Below are 16,722 nucleotides of genomic sequence, written 5' to 3' on the forward strand. Positions count from 1 at the left end.
ATATTTTAAAATCCAATTTATTCCCGTGATAACAAAACTGAATTTTCAGCACCCATTACTCCGGTCTTAATTATCACGTGATTCTTCAGAAATAATTTTATGCTGATTTAGTGCTCAAGAAAAATGTCTTATCAAGGTTTAAAACAGTTGTGCAGCTTAATCATTTTGTGGAAACGGATAAATTTTTTTCTGGATTTTATTGACAAATTTGAAGAGAAATCTTATATAAATATTTTTTTATGTTTTGTAACATTTGGACATTTTATGGACATTACAACATTACAACTGTGTGTGTGGGGGGGGGGGGGGGGGGGGGTATAATACTATACTAATGTCCAGGTATAGTATATATTTTTGATTACAAAAATGCAAATGTGGTGCATAGAGTGTTGTGTTAGAGCATTAATGAAAACAATCTATAGCAGTGAGTGACATGTGCATTTAGTGAAAAATTATGCTGTAAAAATCATTATGCTGTCAAAAAGACATTATACATAAATCAATAACTGCATAAATCAATAACCCTGCAGTAAACATTGACAATAAGAAATTAAAATCTAAAATGCAAGTGTTGAGGTGGGTGACCTATTCTTCTACCTCCTGCCAGAATTACACAAGTAAATCGTTTTTAATATGGGGCTTCTTCAGAAAGTCGGCCCTGAAGCAGACTTATGTCACTTTGATCATTATTAACTATACACTGCTAACAACAGGACCAATTGTACATTCCTTAGAAACCCTGTGTCCCTACGTAATAAGTGGAATTGGATGAGGGTATTAAGAAGAGAGCAGAGGTTGCAGTACATCGTTGTTGGGTACATATGGGAGTCTCTCACAAACAGTAATCCCAACATGAGGCGGCGAATAAACTACAGCAACCCCACCCTGTTCCTCAGGTCGTCCCTTGACAGCTTGTGAATTAATCAGGCAGTAAACAAAGCTGGGCGATTGTGGAGCAACGAGAGGAAACAAAAGAGAAAGACTAGAAATAATGGATAAAAGAGAGGCTAAGACTTACCTTGAGCAAGCATGCTGAACTCCAAGAAGAGGGCAATGTGGTAGAGCTCCATGGCCTCTTCAGCTCGGCTCATGCATCCTCTCCCAGCCACCAGCGCCTGAACTTCACCAAGACTGCCTTCGGAAGGGCTCCCGCGGAGCACCAGCGAAAGGTCCACCGCATCTGTGTACATGCAGTGCAAGACCACTCTGGCATATTTCTTGGGAATTATGGATTCGTCGAGGATAATGCGGGTGGGGGTTTGTAGAGTGCGCTCAGTGATCTCCTCGCCCGAGCGGATGCGTCTTTGCAGAAGGTTGCGGAAGAAGGGTGAGCGCGCCGAGAGCACTGCCTTATGGGCCCTTAGCTCCTCATCAGGCAAGCTGTGGCTCACCCCTGCATTTCCACTTCCCATGCCGCTAGGAGAAGGTCCACCTGCTCCGAAGGCCTCCACCAGCTCAGAGTCTGAAGAAAAGCTCAGCAGTGAGTCAAAATACGGCATGTGCTCACTGAGGTTTCGCATGTCGGCTTCTAAGGTGTTGGGCGTACCGAACTCCTCGCTCAGTCTCACCAGCACATCCACGTTCTGCAACCTCACGTCCTCCGAGCCCAGCTCACCCGTGTAGAGGTAATGCAGCAATGAGGAGAACATGGGCGCATCCATGCCCGCAGTCCCAACGTCCAACAACACCTCGGCCCCATAACCCGGTGACGACGAAAGCAGGGTTTTGAAGAACGGGCAGCGGGCGGCCAGAACAGCACGGTGTGCTGGGAAGCAGGAATCCTGGAAGATCAGGTCCACGTCGGTGCAGTACTTGTGCTGATAAAGGGTGGCCAAATCACGCTGCAGTGTGCGAGCCTCGGGCCGGGCCAGACCCGCCTGTAGACTGAGCTCTTTGAGTGCCGCCGTGCCCTCATACTCCTCCACCAAGGCGTTGACATCACGCACATCCCACCCCGATAGGAGCTCGCGCATCTGTCGCGCATGGTCGGCCGAACGACTGGACTTGCGTCGCTTAATGAACCTCCTCTTGAGCGTAGCCAAACCGGAGCTCTTTTTCTTTTTGTCCTGAGGTTTTTCAGGGCCATGTTCTAGGCTGTAGAGCTTGGACTCGCCGCCATAACCCTGTGGTGCATAGGAGGCGCCTGGTGACAGAAAAGAAACACGCCGTGTAAGAGTCTGGATGTCTTAAAATTTGTCAGCAGGAAAATGTGCATTGTGAGGTCTGCCTATTGTACAATTAAAGTTTATTCCAAATAAATGCAACACCACAGAGCTTTGGTTTTTTTTTACAAGTGCTTTAGAACAACTTTTTATAACAAAAGCCTGATGGAGAAAATTGAATGCAATACGAGTAAAAAAAATTACAAAATTAAATAGAACTCCGGTTCAAAGAACTGTCTCTCTATAACAGACATCCATTAGGATTAGACAAAAAAAAGAAAAATTAATGTGCGCAATTTTTTTGAAGAAATTGAGAAAATTTAACAAATTCAAAAAGTATAATTTTTTAAATAGTGCATGCAAGAGATCCCTACTTGAAGTAGCACTGCATAAACAATTCCACTTTCAAAAAGGAAAGTATGCATCCCCAAACCACTCAGTGTACTTTTAACTTTTCCCCCCTCTAAATCTCAAAATTTTCACCTGCCAAAAAAGGAAACTATGAAGTCATCTAATGTCCTCCCCAGCAAGGCTAATATCTCCCTGACGACACTTTACGTCTCAATCCAATGTTCCATTTCTCATTGTAGGCCCGCTGTCATGCATGGCTTAGCATTTTGAAAGCACCATTACTTTACTGATCTCACAGACAGCAAAGACATAAAAATATTCACATCAGAATATGCCGTTAAAGCCAGACTCTGTGGGATACTGAAAGGGGGGGAAATAAATAAATAAATAAAACCACACGAAGCAACTGCTGACAGTTGTGATACAATTTCCAAGCCTTTAAATTAATACAGACAAGATGTTACAGTGAAAGAATATGAAGACTGGTGAAGTCTATTTAATGAGATTATTTTTCTCTGTGCCGTTGAACGGTTTCTAAACATGATCATTGAGTTTTTTTGTTGTAGTTTTTTTTTTACAACAACAACTTCTGTCTTTGAGAGAGATTTCCTTTTCTTGTAATTGAAAAACACATCATCATATTGCAAGGTGATTCGAAGAGTTTAAGTCTTGTATCCCGCTGACATATGCAATCGCATAGCCAAAAAAAAGATATAATAGTGCTCAGGCTGTCAGACCTTTTATATTGTCATCGATCACAGTAGTTGCTAAACTATGAAGGACAAATATCTCTGTAACACAATTCATATGAGTGTTTACCTATGAAGGTTTGCTGGGTCTGTGGGTTACCCCCGAATCGAGGGGAGCACGAGTGAGGGTAGCTGGAGGCATTCACACCCATCCTCTCCCCCCTTCTTCCTCCTCTTAGTCACCCTGCTGGATCATTCCGTTCGAGCGTCGACGCACTGAGAACGCAGCTCACCGCTCCACTCAAACAGACCTAAATGAACGTGGCAACACTGCACCGATGTCCGTCATTCCTGGGCAAGAGAGAGAGGAAGGGGGAGAGTTAATACATAAAAAGTCAACAAGATAGTCATGAAATTTGGGCAAGCAAAAAATAAATAAAAATAACACATTACAACTGTTTATATTATAGTAACAATAATACAATAACTGTAATTTAATGTTATTAAATTACAATAAAATAATTTTAATATTTTATTACCTATTTCTAAGAATATTTCTTTGATTTGTTTTAAAGGAAAAGCGCAAAGGTAAAATGGAATTTAACTGTTCTTGTTCAAATCTGAAAAGAAGAAACAAAATGAACAATACAACCAAATCAAACAAACTACATAGGAAGGAATAGCTTTGATGTTTACTTCTGCTCTTAAAGGCCATTACAAAACTGCTGGAGACTTCTGACTTATTTAAACCCTCCCACTGATGTCATGCTAATGCAATCTGACACAGAGGCACAACTGGCTTGTTTACTCCAGCTAAACAATGTCTACAGTACTTCATGTCTCTTTTCAGTTCTCTCTAATCTCCAAACTATGGCCTGTTGACCTTGCTTTGGCCTTCAGCGCTCACGCTTGAAAGTTCACACAATTTCTAGAAAACCAGACAGCTTCCCTTGAACTGACCAGTCAACAAACTGAATGCTGTTAATTCTTTGCCAGATAGGTGGAAGACTGGGGGTTTCTTCTTGAACCAGATTAAGAGCTATTGCTCCATCAGATATTTGTGTTTCACATTACATTTCAAACTTGCACTGCCGGAAGCTCCTCAAAGGGGGAGCCCATAACAGTTTGGGGAGACAAACGCTTTACATAACCAATTTGTGACATTGAGAGTGGGGTGTAAGTAAAGTGAAGCATTTTTCAAGGCTGAGCCAAACTGAAAGCCTAACGAGACCAGAAATAATCATCTTTACTTTTACCTATACAGATAAACCAAGCAGATGTCCACTGCATGTGGGTAAAGCACAGATCCCTATCTGCTTGCTTAACGCTGGACTGGTGTTTGTTAAATCCCCAGAGGTCAGAACGATCAAGACTCCTTTCTTCTGACAGGGTGTGAACGAAGCTGTCTACAGGGTAAATTCATTGCTATGTGCTTTCAGCTGCTGGAAATCCAGTTCATATAATAAATGGTCAGTTGCACAGCAGCTCCAGCAACGTTCCCCAGTCTGGCTAAAATACAATGACTTCCTACTCCATAAAGTGACTACTAGGGGTGGGTGATATGATCAAATTCTTATTCCACGATATGAGAAATTTTATTTCACAATAACGATATACACTGCTCGTGCTCGGACCAAAAAAAAAGTTGATGTTTGGATTTAAATAGGCAAGTGTCTATGGTTGGATCATCATTGCAGTGATTATTATGTTTCTAGCATGTTATATGTTTGGCAACAATTATTCTAACCCTAATTGACAGTGTGTGTAGCTTTTCATTTCTTAAACATGTAGGAAGACACATGTCCATATTCCAATGTCAAGATTCGTCAGGCTCAAATTGTGAAAGAGCATGAAAAATAATGATTTGACTCCAATCTTGACCAAAAATGTATATACTTCTTGATGGAAATAAATGTTGTGAATGTGATGTTATTTCCATAACAATAGGGAAGAAAAGACTATCGCAACTTCCCTTTCAACACCGTTTTCAACAAAAACAATGAGAAGTTAACTTGGCAAAAAGGGGCATTTAACTTTTTGATCTTTGTTCTTGAAATATTTATAATTTTGCAGATGTGCAAGGTTAAAACCTGCCCCTAGCCAATACGTTATGTTTTGCAAAGTGACAGGTAATTTTGCTTATCTGCCAGGCACTGTGGCAGGCGACCAGAACAACATCTTGGATTGACTGACAAGAAATGACGTTGCAGTGGTTTCAGCTTTATGTCAACAGTGTGGATTTATAACATGTGAAAAGAAAGCTCTGCAGGTTCACTTTATATTGACATTGCCTGATTCTAAATATTTGTGTCCTCATACAATACTATACAAACAATAATGGCAAGCAATGATAAAATATTTATTATTAATATTACAGCATTTAGTGTTTTAATAATTATTAATATATCTTAACAACAACAAAAACAATGGGGTAACCAAACAAACTAGGGTATGACGAGATCTTGTGCGACAATATTAAAACATGATAATATTTCTCGTCGAGGTGAAATGGAGTTGAGTTTGTGGCAAACACTTTTACAGTGCGTGCATTAAGCCTATATTGTTATGTCTTTTTTTATTGCATATAATACTCAAAGTAGAACTGATGTGGCATTCATTACAAGAAAATTTGTTTAGGGCTGTTACGAATTAAAAAAATATCCTTGACTGCAATTTATAACCGGCATACCGGAAGTGGCACATTTCACAGACGAGAATACATGAACCGCATTATTGGCCCTTTAAGGCTGCAAGTGTATGATCGGATTATCCGATTAGGCTACTCGATTACCAAAATAATTGTTCATGACCGCCCTAGATCAAGGCACCCACACTACAAGATAATCAGGACGATGTTGGGCCCACTACTCCCCTTCCGACAATACTAGGTAAAGTCTTGATTAGCTTGATGGTTCTACAGATTATCTTAAAATACAAAACTGGTGCGCACATCCCAAACACCCAGATTGGGCTCAGGTGCAGGACAACTAAGTGATATAAACAAATAAAGAAGTGTGAAGTCCGCACACTGAGAATAACTGCTCCAAAATGTATTAAAAAAGCAACGTTTCGACCCTCAGGTCTTCATCAGGCACAATGTAATCTACAGATTATCTTATATTTTCCTGTGGAGTGAGGTGTATGAAGTGTGATTGAATCTGCTCTGAATAACGTCGTCAGGGCTGCACCGATCTCAAATTGGTCAATCAGAAATCCTATTGTGTGTGGGGACGCCGAGGACAAACGTGCGCACGCTCTGTGGCTTGTCATGTGGAATGAAACAATAGCCAATCAGAGAGAGAGTTGACGGAAGCATAACACAACCTCATTCAAACCTTTTTCTTTATTTCACGAAATATTCGGTAAAAAACAGCTATTAATCAGCATTTCTTCTTGCCCGTCGTCCGCCATGTTTGTTTACTAGATTTCCTGTGTTTGTGGTCGGGACTGGTTGTTTGTGAATGGAAATCTGTTAGTGTGTGATGTGCTGTCTTGGTCACTTTTCGCAGCACTCCACACACACTAAGAACAAAACAGTTAAATCTATGATTTTGTTTTTATCATGTTTGTGGTCTCTCACATTTTGAAAATCTAAGAAAATCAAAAAAGTATTTTAGTATGGGCAAGCATTCAGTTAAAATATTTCTAAAATGCACCTACATTATTTTGCATTTCGTGACTTTCAGTCAAATAAAAGACATAAGAAAAGATTCAGTCATACATTTTCTCATTGAAGATTTCTAAAAAATAAAATAGTTAAAATAGTCTCATCTCGTTTTCGTGAACCCAATATTGTGTATCGTCTTGCCTCGTGAGATAAGTGTATGAAGAACACACCCCTAATAATAATAATAATAGCTATTATTATTAAGGACATGACAAATAATATAATAATAATATTAGGCTAAACAAGAACGGGAAATCCTAACAGTGTCAATAAAATTAAAGCAACTAACTAAAGTAAACCAGAGAAGTTAAAATGTCAAGGCTATTAAAAAGTAAATTTGATGCATTTTTCATATATTTTACCCTGCATATGTGAGTGGTCTCTGACATCCCGTGGGTCTTGATAAAAAACTGTGATGTGTTCACCTGTCTAACAGCTTATTTCACTGGTACTGTAAGCTGAAACAAGAGTCTAAATGTCACATCATTAACTAAAAAAAGAAAATGACAAGCTCCAGTCATAAGAAAATCTTTAGAGAGTGAGGCATAAAGCTGAGCAACAGTTTATCACATATTTCATCATTCCAGCAAAGCATAAACAGGCAAACTCTGCAACTGGAGAACACATCAAATTTACAATTACAATTACTGCGAATTCACAGCGACTGCTAACTTGACGAGCTTTGCTGAATTTGTATTCACTAAGCACAGCCGAACCCTCCATCAGGTGAAGTAGCACTGCATTGTGCAGTGTTTATTAAAGTTGCTTTAAAGAACTGAAAATGTTAGTCAAAGATAAGGCCAACATTGAGGGACAGAAGGCTCATTATAAACACTGCAGTGAAAAATGATAATCACAGTGTCCGATGCAACAACTGTCTCTCAACGTGAGTGACAGCAATGGAGAGGGAATAAATGAACAGTTCTTTAATACTGCAGAGCTCCAGAACAGGCGCTGACACAGACAACAGTTATGCAAGCAAGCAGGAGAGTGGAGCAGTTTTGCCACATTAGGCAAATCAATAGGGAGCCTCTACTACACCGTTGCTGCAGGGGAAAGTATCAATAATGCACCTCAAGGTTTTCAAGCCTTCTAGGTATGCTTCCACTTAAAACGACATTTAAAGCTTCAGAAAGCCAACGTTTTCTTTTATTTGGATGACTATGAATCTAAAAAAAAAAAAGAGAGAGAGAGACCACGGAGTGAAACGGAGAGATGTGTGCCCCGTGCGTCTGCAAACCTCAAACTGGGTCACATAAATCAGCCTGTACACTCGTTCATCAATTGCAAGAGGTGCTTTTCCTTGTAGCTGCCTCTGACCAAGCTTCAATCCCAATCTTAAAATCGACTTCAGTGGAAAAGGGAAATTGATCTTTGATCAATGTTTTTTCTCTCTGGTTTAGAAGGGTCACAATAAGCTTGATAAAAGAAAGGTCAGCTTTAACAGAAGCACCTGTTTCAGAGAGGCTGTCTACACAGGCTCTTAAATGTCTGAAACGGTCAAGCACTGCTTTTGAAACACTGCGATTTGTCTTCATATTGGGCTATTCCTAAATGCTACTCGGAGAGAAGAGATTCGGTTGTTCTTCAGCTTGACTGTGTCTGATGACAGGGGCTTTCTGTGTGGATCCTCCCCTGAAAAAGGCTGCCATCATCACTCCAACTGGGTGTGCCCCATATGGTGGGTGTTTGTGGACTCAGATTAAATCAGGCCCTGTGGTTAGAAATGAAGCAGCGCTGCAATGCTTATAAAAAGCTGTTCTTACACAGTAAAACATTACACAAAACAACTTAGCACACCATAAAAAGGGCATCAGACATTGCACCAGTGCCTTATAGAAATATTACAGGTTCAATACAAGTTAAGCTCAATCGACAGCATTTGTGGTGTCAACAGACAACAGTTGCCATGATGACAAACCTTAAAACAACCACAAAAATGAAGCACGCGAATACACAATTTAGCAGAACTAATGTCCACTTAACAATTTGGGGTTGGTAAGATTTTTTTTTTATGTATTTGAAAAAAAATACAGTAAAACCTTTAATATTGGGAAATAAAAATCTACAGGCTTTCATAGACAACACAGGTCTTGACAAATGGACTTTATGCACAGCTGCACTACTTCCTGAACGTTAGCCAGCTCCTTTGTTTCCTGTCTGCCATTATTGGACAAACTGATTAATCCAGGTGTGTCTGACCAACAACAATAATCAGACACACCTGGATTAATCAGTTTGTCCAATAATGGCAGACAGGAAACAAAGGAGCTGCCTGAAGTTCAGGAAGTAGTGCAGCTGTGCATAAAGCCCATTTGACAACAGTTGCCATGACAAACCTTAAAACAACCACAAAAATTACGCACGCGAATACACAATTTAGCAGAACTAATGTACACAAAACAAAATGTTGGGGTTGGTAAGATTTTTTAAAATGCATTTGAAAAAAAAGTCTTATGCACATTTTATATATTTGTTTGATTAAAAATACAGTTAAAACTTTAATATTGGGAATTGAGGCTAATATTGAGGCTTTCATAGACAACACAGGTCTTGGGGAAGATCTTGTTTTTTAAAAATTTCGTTACAACCTATTCACAGTCAAAAGCAATTAATACATGGCAATTCTTACATATAGCCCATTTAATGTTGAAAACAAATTCTTCTATGAATATAAAGTTCAAAAGAACAACATTTATTTGTCATAGAAATATATCATAACTGTCTTTACTACGACTTTTGAAGAATTTATTGCATATTTGGTAAATAAAATTAATTTATTTTAAAATCTTACTGACCCCACACTTTTAAACAGTAGTTCTTTTTACAAAATTGTGTCTCAAAGTAAAAAGATAAGGAACTAGTCCAAATTATTTTTGAGATGATAAACAATGCTGACAACAAATGCTGTTGACTTTGCCTTATTTGCTTTATTTTATGAAGCCTGCCCTGAATATTCCTTTAATCAAGCTTTACTCTTCCAAATCACAAAGCAGAATATTCATGACCTAATAACAACAAACAGACATTGTAGGATATATTCATATGTCCGTGTGCCATTTTTCTGTTGCGTTTGGACAGGACCAGTTGTATCCCATTTAATTTCAACATAACATGCACTAAATTCCACTTCCACACGTGAATGCCAATGACATCCAGTTTGCATGCATGAGGGTAAAGCGACTGTGTGAGAGAAAAGTTAAATGTGTTTGGGGTACAACACTTTACCAGACCACTGAGCATAAGCAATGTCCATTGAAAATCACTGGTATAAAGGACTCTCTGTTCCAGGGTGTCTGTAGTTCTCTCTGAGGTGGGGAGACAGAGATGGGGGGGTGGGGAGGGGTCACGGGCACCCCGTGGCAGTTTCCTGTGAGCTGTGGCGGTCTGGCTCATGTGAAACTAATGAGCGTGGACACAGCCAAGCCACACCAGGCCAGCTGCAGGTCGTCTGGTCCACCCTGCCCTGCTTTTCTACTGGAATTCCAGAGAGATTTGAGCAAAGCTGGGCGAAGAAGAGAAACAGTGAAAATGCCACGCGATCAAATTTTATCCGTCAAGTCCAACAACATTCAGTGAGCGAAACACAAAGAGGCTAGCACCTTTAAAGGACAGTTTTTTATGATGATGATGAGGAGGCATGACATTTCATCAGAAGACACTGTGCCTTGACAGACAAGGCTCGCCCTTTTCCAGAAGGAGCTTGAGGAATGCTTCACACAGCACTCAGCCCACAACCCGTCCTCAAAATGTGAGATTCAGCAAATACAATTTCATAAAACATCATCTAATTAGGATCTAAAAGGTCAGACCAGCACAAGACAATGAGATGTTTTCTAAGGAGATTGGACACATTCCAGTAGCCTTTTATAGATGCCAGAATTGGCAAGTCTGATTTGTTGCTAAAAGCAAGGAACCTAAAAATCATCAGAGGAACATGGGGTCACTTCAATGTCTAGATGACAAATACAAGATGTTCCTCCTTTTAATAAAAGGTGTAACAGACACAAGTGTAAAGCACAAAAATACCAAAGTTAATAAACAGGATATACGAGAACTGTCTTTGGCATGAATTTCAAAGTAATTAATATGGATTTATCTTGACTGATGATGATGTTCAATATGCTTGGGCCACAGCGGTCAGGGAAAGAATTGACAAACACATCAGCCAAAGCTTTTCCCTGTCATCATTCTTTGCATGCATTCATTCATTCATTGTCAGATAAGCACTTCTAAATAATGCAGCACTGTTCGCCGGCGAAGCATCAGTGTTTTATTGGTTATTCATTGACGGAAATGTAATGATATGTAACTGGGTAAACCTGTGCTTTCCAGGTCACATTTTACCCCAGCCCCAACACCGCTTAAAAAAGATGACTAGAGAGAAAGAAAAATTATATTTTGCATAAATAGTCTACCATTATTACCCTCTCATTATTTAGAATGTAAAATTCAGTCCTATGCTCAAATAACATGGAATATAATTAATGTATTAATTAAATATTACGGTAATTCATTTTCATTTTAAACTGTTAATTTAAAATAGTATTACAGTAAACAATAACATATGAGAATAAGCAAAAATTATGACCATACCAGATGCATTTCAGTATTCAGAATTATGGGTCATAAAATACAATAAAGTAACAATGGAAAAGGTTTAGGGATCATAATAGTAAATTACTTTTTATGCTAAATAATATTTGTTTTTCTCTTTTTTGGTGTTGGGGAGAAATTTGATCTGGACATTACCTGTGGGTTTCATGGGATTAGCTCTAGAAGATCATGTACAGTTTCAGGTTTATGGGTATAAAATATTTAAAATCCTTTGTCTTGAAATAATTACAGCCTGCATGACAAAGAGAGACTTTTCTCAATGGCACCATCATAAGAACAGTTCCACGGACACACATCCATGTTTTATGCTTTCATTGGTAAATTGGCCTGCTTCCTGTTTGCGCTTATTTTTCCATTCATCTAAGCATCTTTATCTCTCCCTCCTCCACAAAAAGGAAAATGCCATACTGACTTCATTAATTTCTCCAAACTTGGGCTGGATATATTGTCATGCTCATTTTGGTGTCCTAAGCTAATTCAAAACGGATTAAAAACGACATAGCTTTTGGATTTTCTACACACAAATTTGTGTTTTCAAGTAACTGCCTATTTCCAAATAAAATGCATTTAACAAAACTTCATCCTGTGTGAGTCAATTAATTATAATATAAATGTGTAGTTTGCTTAGGCCTATTTGACAATATACACTTTTTAGAAATATACATCAACTAAAATAAAGGTGTATTCCTTTTTCTTTTTTTGTGTGAATCTTTTCACTTTGTTACCGAGCCATCAAGGAAAAGTGCTGGACCTAGCTGAAGGGTGCTGGGATTATCTAATCACAGTGTTGGAGGTAAACGGTAGTGCTACACTTTGACAGATAAGAACAGAAGGACCGAATGAGAAGCCAGCTGATCAATACTGCAATCTACCACCTCACTGACTCAAGCATTATTGTTAATACTTTAAAATCACCCCTTGCCATTTTAGCTGACAACATGAATGAGTCTGCTGGAATATCATTGTCAATATTAATTAGTCTAAATATCTGTTGTGCGTTAGAGAGTGCAAAGCGTACTGGGTCGCATAATTCAGTTTTCACTGGGTCCAAATATTTTCAATGAATTAAGCTACTGGAATAGAAAAGATTTTGAAGTAAAACCAGGAATCTGAAAAAAGGTACAATTTCTGTCCCCTTCCTTGGCAAGACTCCAGCACTCTGTTAAATTTTTAAAAGGACTTTCATCAGCTTGCACTCCCAGTAGACTCAGCCTATGACCCTTTCAGTGATGCATGAATGAATGTAGGAGGAGGAGAAAGGAAAGGAGGAGGAGAATGGTGAGGAATTCCCGGATCATACAAATGTTTGACTGAGCCACATGATGACAGTGGAAGATAGCTTGGCTGTGGTTAGAACATGGTTAGTATGCATAAGTCAGACCCTTTGTGTGACAAATGTGCTTCCTTAAAACCTAGGAATGGTGAGGCAAAGTATGGTACAGCCTGGCAGCGGCAAAAATGCCATTACAAAAATCTATAACCAAATGTAAATATTTGACTAATGAGACGTATACATGCACAGTAAATAGAGCTAGAGCGTTTTTTTTGCCTAGTTGAGCTATACAGTCTTCATCTGTCTGTTCAAATATGAAAATGCAAAAATCTAATATATGAAAAACACATTGTATATCACCTGTCTTGCTGGATGAAGTCGAGCAACAATTGCATTATCTAGATCTGTTAGTCCGGCTTCACAAATAACTGACTGGTAGAACTTCAGTCGGACTAAAAGTATGTACATGACATTTTAAAAAGACAAATTAATGCTTTAGTCCAAATTAAATCAAACTTCTGAAGTGCAAGAAATGTACCTAATGTTAAACGTAGCCTGGGATGAATGAACCCTGTGTGGGATTCTTTTGCACTAGCCAAATCTAAACCAGATGTGGAACTCACAATATGAACGATCGAAATCCATTTTTCACCTTCCACTCATATTCTGCACCAGAACAGCAAGACAGAGAGAAATGCAAGCAATAGAGACAATTACCTTAATGAATGGTGTCCTCAGTATGTAATTACATCTACGCGTTTAGCTGCACAATCAGCCAGACTAAATTTAGTGATTTGGCCACCATACATTTCTTTGGAAGCTCCTTGTTGATATCATGACTCCAAACTGTTGAGTATGGAGGACTAGGAGTGACACTTAAGAAATTAACGTTTAAAATACATGTTTAAAATGTAGTCAAATTATTAATTAATAAATTCATTATTTTTTAAATATACAAATATTTGAATATAATTTTAATACACATTTTAAAACATTAATATTTTTTTTTTATATGTCTATTAATTTGTCCATTTAAAACCTGATTTATGACATATTAAATAGGTATTTAATTGCTTCATTTTATTTTTAAAAGTCACTCCTAGAGACTTCTGACACCTGAAGCTTGTGAAGTACTACTGACTAAAATGAATAAGTTATTACTGGACTATCAGTCTTGGCAGAATACTTCTGTTGTACAAAAGACATATAAATAAATGTAATCGTACCCATCAGACACTGCAGCATGCCGTTTCTGAAGACCGCTCTGCTGTACAAGACTTTAAGGCTTAAATAGAGCAGGACCTTGGCTATTCTTAAAGACCACAGAGAATTAGATCAACACAGGACTGACAAGCATTATAATGTATTTGACATCTGCATCCACTAAGTACACAGTTTAAGAGCTTGATCCAAAGACAGGAAAAATTGGGATGGCAGCTTTTTTGGTCTTCATGCTAGAAAAGCAGAGCAATTTATAAGAAAACAAAAACTCCAACCACATTGGACAACTAAAAAGTGTGTCCAGAATGAAGTTGAAACTGGATCTTCTTCCTCCCTGAGGAGAGACTTTTGTGAAGTATTTCTGTGCCGAGCGTGACCTGATATCCCAGTCCAGATACAGGTAGCCTAGGCGTTCACTTTCTCAAGACAAACGGTTCGATGCAGATGAAACAGGAAGTGAGGAGGCTTTACTGGGCGAGACAAAAGTTGTTCATATGACTTTGTTCTCATTAAGATGAGTCATTGTGACCATGAAACCTAATTTCTGTGAAGCAGAGGAGTGCTGGGGGGCTCTCTGAATTCTAGAGAAGGGGAAATGCTAATCACAGGACTCGATCTCTGTATGGAGGTGGGGACTTCTGACTACCAGTCACGTATCCACTGTTACTTCCGGGGCTTGATTGGGCCTCCTCTGGGCTTCCTCGGGAGCAACGGCCAGGGGTTTTTGGCCCGCCGGATACCTTGGCCCAAAGCGGGCGAACTAGGGCTTGAGGATTGGTCATGAACAAAGTAGTTTATCCAAGTTAGGAGAGGGTCAACACCACTGTTCATTTCCCATGTTATCATGTCAGGGCTCAACATTTAAGACTTTTAAGACAATATTCAACTCAAAACTCACTTTCAGACATGAGCGAGTGTATAAAGAAACTTCCGATTGCGATCAAATCGAGATTCTGTTCACCGTATGAAGCAGAAATATAGCTATATACTATGCTAAAAGCTTATCCATTGCAATAATACACATATAAATATGAAAAATACGAGAAACTGCATGCATCTGCATGTCAAATTACATGCATCCTGGTTAACTCATAACTCCTGTTTCTGCCAGTGAGCTCCCTCTGTTGCTCTGGCTGAAAGGATAACAGTATAGTGAGATGGGAGAGATCATTCAAACCTCCTCAGGCTCACATCACATATTTTTGTGGAAAAATAATAGAAATACTCATTCCTTCTAAAGAATTGTGACAACCATTTTATATTTTATTAAAAAAATCTAAATGTGTAAGGCTTTGAACTTAAAAGCCTTAATGGAGTTGTTTTGTGCATTCCTGGGATCACAAATAAATGGAAGCAGGCGCGACTGAATAAGTATGCATGTTCTATTTTTATGCGAGAATGAGAAATACCAGTTTGATTCAGAATTATTGATGTATTGATATTATTGCCGCACATTTTTTTTTTTTATTGTAATCATTGGTCAAATATCAAAGCTGGATTCTTAAGTCTTTACTTAAAGACTAAATGTTTGCTTCTGTCATGCTCATTTTGCGATCTAGCTAGTTTCCCGTCAGCTACGCCCGTGCTGGTGAAATGGTGGGGTTGCGTGATATTTGTTTGAGAGAGTATTTAAGGGTTTTAAGGTGCGGGCTACTGGCCCAACAGTGGAAACATAGCTTGATTTTGGCCTCGAGACTCGAGATCCAAGGCTATTGGCCTCGCACGGCACGCTGTAATCCCTGGCCCAACAGTGGAAAAGCAGCTATTGTGACTTCTAAGCAAAGCACTTTACTCATGTATACACAGTGTAGATTTACAAAGAATCTAAGATTTACAATTTACAAAGCCAATCGAAGGACATTATACCTTACTTCAGTGCTGTGCACAGGTCACTATACAATGAAAGGATTAAGCACTATAGTAAACAAGTACAATCTGTTCCTCATAATCTCAGTTTAGTTGGGCTGTAACGGTAAATCAACCCTCTACAAGTTGATTTACAAGTAAATGGACTGAAGTCTTCACCATCATCTCAGTGAAGCCTGATGTGGGGTAGACAGCTAATGCATTATCAAAAACCTTAAATGGGTCACTGAGAGCCTCCTATCATTGCCATCAGAAAGCCAGTCAGTCAAAAATTAAAGCTTTTTTGGAAAGCGCTTCTAAAATCCCTGCTGAGACTACAGCCTAGAATTAGCAATGCATTTTTAGATGGCCATGTGGATTGAGGTTTGTCTACTTATAACACTTAGAAAAGTTATTAGGCCATGTGTGCAAAGCATTTCCAACTAACAAAACAAACAATTGGCTACTTAAAAACCAACTGAGCATTAACAACAATATGCAAATATGCATATTTTCTAAATCAATTGCAAATTGCCTGAATCCTTAGGCTAGATTTGAGATAACCTGACACAGATTGGATGGGTTTCACAAGGAAAATTTAACCCTCTGGGGTATGAGGTGTTTTCTGGGCCCTGGAGGTACTATGACATGTCCTGACATTTGTGCTTATTTCCTTATTTCCATATAACATTTTCATGACTAAAGTCTGATTACACTATTCACCACAAGCTTTATTTATGTGAGGAGCATGTCAAAGTTTGTAGATCAGAAAAGTAACTGAAATAAGGCCATAAAACCCATACTGAATATTCGTTTCACAAGACTTTTGTAAACCGGATCTTATAGCCGTTTTACTTTAAAACGATGTGGAAAATCATCCTGCCCACTCTTTCACAT

The 16,722-nt window shown here is 38.8% G+C and overlaps 1 protein-coding gene across 4 annotated transcripts in view; it reads right to left on the reverse strand.

The window, feature by feature from the left end:
- btbd7 (BTB (POZ) domain containing 7) overlaps positions 1-16,722 on the reverse strand; it is a 50,265-nt gene that overhangs the window by 24,626 nt on the left and 8,917 nt on the right. For 2 of the 4 annotated variants that reach the window (XR_013800639.1, XM_079639397.1), the window contains exons 2-3: positions 3,333-3,553; positions 1,019-2,143 (exon numbers count right to left, since the gene is read on the reverse strand). Coding sequence is in view for 3 of the 4 variants with exons in the window: in XM_079639397.1 (XP_079495523.1) it covers positions 1,019-2,143; positions 3,333-3,414 (1,207 nt within the window). In the remaining variant the exon portion in view is untranslated. Of the gene's footprint in view, positions 1-1,018; positions 2,144-2,645; positions 2,802-3,332; positions 3,554-3,741; positions 3,864-16,722 lie in introns of those variants that run through there. The other 2 variants (XM_079639398.1, XM_079639399.1) reach the window with 2 other exon arrangements.

Source organism: Phoxinus phoxinus (assembly GCF_949152265.1).
Source record: "Phoxinus phoxinus genome assembly, chromosome: 16".
NCBI lineage: Eukaryota > Metazoa > Chordata > Actinopteri > Cypriniformes > Leuciscidae > Phoxinus > Phoxinus phoxinus.